The following is an 8,311-nucleotide window of genomic DNA, read 5'->3' as shown; positions in this document are numbered from 1 at the left end:
AGGAATTAAAAAAAAAGCTTCGCTATGTATATACAAAGTTTATTTTTTATTTATTGCAATGAAAAGCTTTAAATTTTTTTATAAATGTAGTGCAGTTTATTATACAAAAATACAATGCAGTTTATTGTACAATCAAAATGTGCGTTTTCGCAGTGAGTATTTGGATAAGGATTCTTACGGAAGGCTTCTGTGTTTTGCTCAGTACAGTATACTTAATCGGCTTTAATACTATTTTATTGTTTCTAATTTGGAATGTTCGCTTCTTTCATTCGCATGAATGTCATATGTAAGAAGAGTCTTCATAACAGTTAAACTACTTCCTATAATTTGTTTATGGTAAATTTGACGAGTAACAAATCTGAAAATGAAGCACACGAAAAGCAAATCAATGGTATCAGAAACAAGTGAAATATAAGTAAATAAAAAAGTACCCCATATTGTCATAAAAATCACGTTCTTCCTCTTGCCACTCGGAAATTGTACATTCCAAAGAGCTACATCCGTTCGCAACACATTTTTTTGACACTAAATTCAGCATTGGTTCGGCGATTCTCTGAAAGGGATAATCGGGCGCCATAGCAAAGCGATACATCCAAGCTGCATTATAAAGCGAATTGTGTTTTTTAACACTTACTGTAGCGATTATCTAAACACCAATCAAAACAAGTATATGATTGGGAAAATCATTTATCGCAAAAGTATCTTGAGTACCAACCTTTTTTCTAAATTTATTTAGGTATGATTGTTCGTAAGGAGATTCATCGAGGAAGATCTGGTATGTCGCTTCTCGTGGTTTCAGGCGAAATATGAATGGTTCGTAGCATTCCGCCACGAGAGATTGTGATGGTTTCGTCTGTGATTGAAGCAAATTTAATACATTTTATTTCCGAAGTAATTATGTTATAAAGATTTATTATACCCTCATCAGTTCTACGGCCTTGGCGTAAAATGAAAAGTATGTACCAGAAAATAAGAAAAATATGCAGCCAGGTATGGTCATTGCACAAAAATGCAATGGCACACCGATGAATATGAATAGTATAGCCCAAGTTATTACAATAAACTGCAGCGTTATCTGTAACAATACAACTAATAATACTTAATAGTTCAAGGCTTATTCTCTCAAGAGTAAAAGCTTTCAACATACCTCCCTGAAGCAAAAGCAGTAGAAGGATCTCTTAACGAAGGACATAATGTAATCACGCACCAATTCTTGACATTTGAGCTCATCATCATCACGATAGTTGCGAATAACAATAAACGGTTGCATTTGAATTGAAACTCAGGTGTGCCCACCTGACTTTAATATATTTAAAACGATTGAATCCGGGAATTTATACTAGAACCTTAGAAAGCACTTTGCAAACAAAACAAATGGAAATTGCGATGACATTCCCGAAGGTATCTCTATTGTCGATAAGAACAGTAATCGATTAGAAAATACAATTTGTTACATTGTCTTCTCTACGATGCCCAGCAGCGTATTTATAAGACATTGATAGCTCTAATTGATTATATGTGAAAATCATAAATATTGTTAAATATTTGCAGTAGATAGTCCTATAAGAAATATAAGCGATTATACTATAAAACCTCATTGTATAAATTTGTTATTCATTATATCGAACAATATAAGAAAATGATATTGGGCTCCTGTACTGTGTTAAATTTTTGTACTACATTACTTTTCATATATAACTATTATGTGTTCTTACACATATGGTTTGCTATGAGTTTGACACTCATGAGCTGTTGCAAAAAAATTAAATCAAAATGATACCAAAATGTTTATGACAGCAAAGAATCTTAAAATATTTTATTACTTGAGGAGAAGAGGAAATATTTTACATTATCTCTATGGGCATTTAAAAGGGCCAATCAATATAAAATATTGATTTTAGCAAAAGGTTCTTGCAACAACATTTTTCCAATTTTTTTTTTTTTAATTTGTTCGGTTATTTAAATTTTTAATTTTTGTTACATGTCAATTTGACGGAAAACATATGATTTTGGCAGAAGAGCTTTAAGCTTTGGGTGTGTTCAGTTCCCGCCATCGTAGTACATTACAGAGCAGCACATTATTCTTATGGTTTATTGAACACCATTGTAGTACAGAACTCCATTTGTTTGGAACAAAAATTGAAAATACGGTTGACACACATATGATTGCTGCAGTATACTACAATACGTACTATATGTCTGCCTTTGTCATTTTAAATTTGAATAGTCTTAATAGGAAAATAAGTTTCTTGTCTACCCTAATCTATTTGTTGAGAATGCCGTTTTAAAATGTTACCAGCACATTCGAGCTAGTTATTTATCGATTTCACTCGTTGTCGATTGCTGTACTCACATTTCATTGAGCTAATCTCCAGCGGCTTTATTGCAATGGTTTACATTTTTGCAATTATTTTGTAGAAATATTTGCATATTCAATTTAAAGTTTGTAGCTAAAAGTGCGTACTTTAGAAAAGTTTAAAGTATTATAAGTTTTCAAATATATGCAGTATTAGTTGCTTAACACGATTGAACGAACTTTAGTTTGTAAAAAGTTGCTTCCAAAAAAAAAAAAAAACAAATCAGAAAACTTCAAAAGTAATATAAAAATATAATATTAATAACATAATAGATATTTGAGATAGCTTGAGTGTACGAATCCGCCTCTTGTAATGGAGGACACACTTAATTTGGAAGTTGAGGAGTCAATGGTGGATGAAAAGCAGGCCGGTGAAAGGCCTGCGAATACCGTAAAAGAAATGCGGGACCACAAGGAGGGTCGAAATTTCATATGTGGTGTAATTGAGGGTAATGTTTGTGTATTCTCCTTTAAACGAATTACTTCAAGTTTCTATTTCTAAATACAGGGTTCTATGGAAGACCCTGGACAACTGAGCAACGGAAGGATCTATTTAGAAAGTGCGTAAAAATATAATATTTTAATGGTAAATTATTTTAATAATTTAAATCTATTAGGATGAAAAAATGGGGCATGGATTCATATGTGTATGCTCCAAAGGATGACTATAAACATCGAGCTTATTGGCGTGAATTATACACTGTTGAAGAAGCTGATCATCTTACAAGTATTATAATTACAAATTTAATTTCGTAAATAAGTTTTGGTGTTTAATGCAAAACGAATAATATAATGGTTGCAGGCTTAATAACTGCGGCTAGGGAGCACGATGTAATGTTTTACTACGCTCTCTCACCTGGCTTGGATATGTCGTACAGTAGCCCAAAAGAAATTCAAACACTAAAGCGGAAACTGGACCAGGTTTCACAATTTGGATGCGAAGCATTTGCATTACTTTTTGACGATATCGATTCGGAAATGTCCAAAGTTGATAAAGAAGCTTTTCAAACATTTGCCAATGCTCAAGTAACACAAACACCAATACTAAGAACATGAATTATATATAATATTTTCTTTAAAATTAGGTATCTGTTACAAACGAAATATTCACCCATTTAGGCAGTCCGAAATTCCTATTTTGCCCCACTCAGTATTGTAGCACGCGTGCGATACCTACAGTCCACGATTCAGAATATTTAAATACGTTGGGTTCAAAACTTAACCATGATATCGATATCATGTGGACTGGCAACAAAGTAATCTCAAAAATTATTAGTCTCGAATCTATTCAGGAAATAACTGAAATTTTACGTCGACCACCCGTTATTTGGGATAATTTGCATGCGAACGATTATGATCAAAAACGAGTTTTCTTGGGTCCTTATTCTGGCCGTTCACCAGAATTAATACCACATTTACGAGGAGTTATGACTAATCCAAACTGTGAGTTCCACGCGAATACCATTGCCATTCACACTTTAGCCAGCTGGTCGAAATGCAGTCTTGATTCTAAAGTAAACAGTAAGTAACACAAAAAAAAAATGTGGATTCACATTAATATATTAATATACATTGAAACCAGGTTCTATATCTGCTGACATTAAACTCGAAACCCAAAACGAGGACGGCACGAATGAGGAAGAATTGCCGGTGGATTGTTTATCGAAAAATATGTATCATCCTCGCATTGCGTTAAAGTATGGTTATGGCTTTTTATTTTTTAATTAAAAAGAGTTTTTTTTTTTGTTTTTATATATTATATATATTTTTTTTAGAAACGCTATTGACGAATGGTTGCCTGAGTTCTTTGTGGCAAAGGAAGCCTGGGGTCCCATTACGAAACCGCAACCACAAGTAACAAGTAAGATCTTTCACAACTGTTACATATTTCAGCATTTTCAACTTATTCTCTCTATATATATTTATCTTTTTTCGCTGAATAGTGGTTATGCCTATTATACCAATTATACCATCTATTAACACCTGTATGAGTTTGACGACAACAACAACGACATCGACTAGCACGAAAACTATAACGGTGCCTGAAGTGAACACCACACAACTCCAAGCTTTGGCTGACGTGTGTAGTACCGTTAACTCATCAGTTATTAATCCGATTGCGAATCCCGTAATGAATTCCTTGGTTTCTCCAACAAAAGTTGTAACAAATGACGACATTGTAAATCCCATACCTACATGTGTGGCGTCGAATATTGAGCTGCCCAAAAAAATTCCAATATCCATCGTAGCGGTACCAATAATGCACTCCAAAGTTGTGGAGGATATATTGCCGAGAAATTTAGACACGGAAGGCGAAATTCTGAAATCGCCAGTTTCTATACTGGAACTAACAACGGCAATAACAAAACCAATACCGCTAGCAATTGAAAATAGCTCTGCACTAACAAAATCCAATTTAAATGCAAATGATGCAACGACAACACTAAATCAGGATAATGTGTACAAGGAGGACGAAATGAGTATTGAGAAAGCACAATCACTCTCTACAGAGTCGCCAATTGTGAACTTGAATCATGAAGAGAAGTTGCCGGATGCATTGGCAATTGAAAGTGTTGACACAACTATTGTAAAGGCACCAGAATTATCAGTAGACACAAGCGCAACGCCAAGGGAAAATGTAAATAGTACAGGTGCGCTACCTATGGTAGATGAGCATACTTTGAGCCCGCTCAGTGCAAACAGTGCAGGTGGCAATGAACCAATGGAATGCAGCAGTAGTCTAGCTTCGCAAGCTTCTGGCAAGGAAGATCGCAAAATGATTTCTGAGGATGTTGTAATGGCTGAAGGTGTGGACGATGATGATGATATTTGCAATGGCTCGATGAACGAACTGAATGTAAAGAATTGCAAATTTAAAATTTCGTGAGTGCAAATATTAACAATTTTACTTTTCTAACTCTGCTTCTTATACAGAATAGCATGCAGGTGGAGAGCTCTGAAGGTTCGCCACTCTCAAATGCCGACATGAAAGATTGCGATGACAAGTAATTATTTTTTTATTATTTTGTTCTATAGTAATTATTTATATTATTTTGCATTGACAGAAATCCTCCGGAGGTCGGTAGTAGTAGTAGCATTACTGTGGAGGATCTGTACTTACTATGTGATCTCTTTTATCTGCCATTTGAGCATGGAAATCGTGGTTTAAAGCTATTAAATGAATTCAACTGGTTAAAAGCGAATGCGAACGTGTTGCTAGGTAACGACAAAGCTGTTAGAAAATGTTCTAATGCGGATGGCGCAGTATCGCCCAAACCAGAGGTAGCCGAGTGGATGCAGCGAGCGGAATCATTCTCCAATCATTGTAATTCTGTACACGAACTGCTACGTAAAATCGCTAATTGTGCGAACAAGGAGATATGTCATGATTTATTTTCGTACGTGTGGGACATTGCTGGTACTTTGACGCTACTAAATGCCTTCGTGAAATGGCTGAGTCTGGGTCATTTTCCGACTAATGTTCAAACCTACACGCAGGGTACATACACATGTAAGCATATACATATATGGAAGGAAAGGGACGTGAATTTATTTATATGTGGTGTACTTTACGTTAACTATTTATAGGGTTTAGCAAGGGTTGGAAGGAGGCCTTCATGTCGGGCGACCAAGAGCCTTGGGTATTTCGTGGCGGTCTTACGGCTGATTTGCAAGTAAGCCTTTCAACAATTATTATTATATTAATTATCTTTTATATGAAATTATTGTTCTTTTCGAAGCGTCTGATGCCTGTGGATTCTGGAAATGATCTGTTTCTATATAAACTACCTGAACTGCCGACAAGTGACTATCATTTAATACGCCCCTATACACCAATTGACGAAGTTGAATTGGGACAAGTTTGTATACAGGCGTTTTTGCAACTAAGCTTAAATGGTTCGGACGAGAGACCAGTCGAAAGTGACGCTTGTTTCGAATCACTGTTTCCCAGTCATTTGAGTGAACTTATTGCGGATAATATTGTTGGACACTTTGTCACGTTATATCCTCAGTTTTGTATGGTTGCACATGACGCTTCTAATGCTATTGTTGGTTATGCAGCTGCTGCCTTAAACATTCAAACATTCATGCGAAATGTGGAAGTATGTTGGATACCATCGATGAAAGAAAAGTACTCCGAATCTTTACTGGAAAAAGATAACTTCATTAACGTGGCAAATGGCTCAGAAAGTGCGCAGAGACATTCATCTAAGCTTAACGCGCTTATTGCTGAAATGATACGTGACTTTCATAATTATGAATATCAATGTCCAGCTGAAGTAAGTAACGCATATCCAGCTTTACTAACAGCCACCGCCTTAAAGGATGCATTATTACGGGATTATGGACTTTTAAAGCGTTTAATAACTGTGACTTTGGCCACGTTACGTTCGAATGGATGCTTTGGTGTTCATGTTCGTTTGTCTTTTAGGGACTCTGAAATCTTTCAACAACATTATGCAAAAGTAGGATTTACTGAAGTGTATCGTGACCCTGAAAATAAATTTATCTATCTTGGGCGACGTTTTTAGCAACTGTCAGCTCAAACACAGACAAATTTTTTACTAAAATTGCGTCGAAGTGTGCGAATCTCGCAACGGGTTGAAAAACAAATCAAAAGGCAAGATAAAAAACTCAAATTTGTGAACAATTATTACGATTCATTTTACGAAGAAACCGGCACTTTGTGAGCCACTACAATTTTGATTAAAAACAGCTAACATACCGGCGTCCTTAAAATTTATATACTGCGGAATTCATACTCATCTCACGGTAAATAAGCATCGGTATTGCTCTATGACTGATATATCAATCCATTTTAATCTAAAAATATGTATAGTAAATGTGTCTGCACTTTTTATGTATGTATGTATGTATGTAAGTACTTGAACTATTTGCTATATCCAGTTCATTTTGCGTTTTTTAAAGCTTGATTAAAAACCAGCGCAACACCATATGCAGCAAATAAAAATTAAAAAAAAAAAGAATCGCATTTTAAATGTGTTAATTGTAACTCCAGGTTATATACTTCTTTCGGCGGTTGACTTAGCCTTGTCCAAGTCATAATACCAGACAGTGTTAACGCCTTCTTCAATAATATGTTGTGGTTGCAAATTCGGCAGTGGGAACCTGCATGCGATAATTTTGGCATTTCCCGGTGACTCCACAATAAGCTTTTTTTCCAAATCTTTCATCTTAAAAAAAAGAAATCATACCAAATGCTATACATTCAAATTGATTATACGCTGACGTACCATCTGTTCCACACCAAATATAACAATATATTCATACGGCGTCACGCTATATTTCCACAAATCACGTCTATAAAAGTGTGTTTTACCATAGACACCTTGTCGTAGAGCTGATATTCGCGAAAACCATACCAACCAGGGATTGAGTTCAACACCATCTGCATTTAGTCCGTTTTTAGCCGCCGCTAATAATACATTAAGGTTTTTTTTTAATTATTTAAATTTTTTATTAAAAAAATAATATTATGTACCTACAACAATTCGCCCATCTCCAGATCCTATGTCCAATAATTTGCTTTGTGAGTTCTTAGGTAAGAAGCTGAGCACATTTCTAACCTGCTCAGAGGTGGCAGGAACATATGGAAGACATATTCTTCGAAAAGCAGGAGCTACAAAAGATGCACATATGACACTTAACCCAATGCCAACACCACCGGTTGCAGCAATAAGAATTTTTGCCGAATTTGACATACTTTTCCTTTTCACAGTTCCAGTGCTATGGTCACCCAAGTAATCCATTGCGTTATGATTACGATATTTTCTTATTCCATGATTTCTTTACATCTATTTACGAATAGAATTAAAGGAAGGCGGATGGTATCTGTCATATGATATACATTCTCTGCTTAAAGTGACGTTGATAGAAGAAAGTAAAACAGAGTTACTTAAATTTGGCTGCATAGTTGTTTAGTAACATTTCAAC

General features: G+C 35.3%; 3 protein-coding genes across 5 annotated transcripts; 1 reads left to right on the top strand and 2 right to left on the bottom strand.

Moving 5' to 3' along the window:
• Positions 1-23: 23 nt before the first annotated feature.
• LOC106617238 (uncharacterized) lies at positions 24-1,403 on the bottom strand. Of its 2 annotated transcripts, none has more exons than XM_014234314.3 (5): positions 1,148-1,403; positions 920-1,075; positions 716-853; positions 432-553; positions 24-358 (listed from the first exon to the last, which is right to left on the bottom strand). In XM_014234314.3, the coding sequence occupies exons 1-5, from the start codon at positions 1,268-1,270 to the stop codon at positions 229-231; spliced, it is 669 nt and encodes a 222-aa protein (XP_014089789.2). In that variant the 5' UTR covers positions 1,271-1,403; the 3' UTR covers positions 24-228. The 2 variants fall into 2 exon arrangements, with proteins under 2 accessions (XP_014089789.2, XP_014089787.2); XM_014234312.3 differs by having other exon boundaries at positions 432-646; positions 1,148-1,401.
• A 955-nt stretch (positions 1,404-2,358) lies between these two features.
• Positions 2,359-7,356, top strand: Oga (O-GlcNAcase). Its single transcript, XM_014234334.3, has 12 exons — positions 2,359-2,805; positions 2,865-2,916; positions 2,974-3,083; positions 3,159-3,382; positions 3,442-3,877; positions 3,939-4,053; positions 4,132-4,217; positions 4,300-5,213; positions 5,291-5,361; positions 5,422-5,867; positions 5,945-6,030; positions 6,097-7,356. The coding sequence occupies exons 1-12, from the start codon at positions 2,670-2,672 to the stop codon at positions 6,886-6,888; spliced, it is 3,468 nt and encodes a 1,155-aa protein (XP_014089809.3). The 5' UTR covers positions 2,359-2,669; the 3' UTR covers positions 6,889-7,356.
• On the bottom strand, positions 7,147-8,226 carry LOC106617258 (ATP synthase subunit C lysine N-methyltransferase). 2 transcript variants are annotated; one of them, XM_070105917.1, is made up of 5 exons: positions 8,082-8,225; positions 7,860-7,997; positions 7,612-7,793; positions 7,386-7,551; positions 7,147-7,285 (listed from the first exon to the last, which is right to left on the bottom strand). In XM_070105917.1, exons 1-5 carry the CDS (start codon positions 8,125-8,127, stop codon positions 7,266-7,268), a joined length of 552 nt encoding a protein of 183 aa, XP_069962018.1. In that variant the 5' UTR covers positions 8,128-8,225; the 3' UTR covers positions 7,147-7,265. The 2 variants fall into 2 exon arrangements, with proteins under 2 accessions (XP_069962018.1, XP_014089811.1); XM_014234336.3 differs by having other exon boundaries at positions 7,860-8,226.
• Positions 8,227-8,311: the final 85 nt, after the last annotated feature.

This window comes from Bactrocera oleae, chromosome 2 (assembly GCF_042242935.1).
Source record: "Bactrocera oleae isolate idBacOlea1 chromosome 2, idBacOlea1, whole genome shotgun sequence".
NCBI classification, from domain to species: domain Eukaryota; kingdom Metazoa; phylum Arthropoda; class Insecta; order Diptera; family Tephritidae; genus Bactrocera; species Bactrocera oleae.
This window is presented reverse-complemented; position numbering and strand designations above follow the sequence as displayed.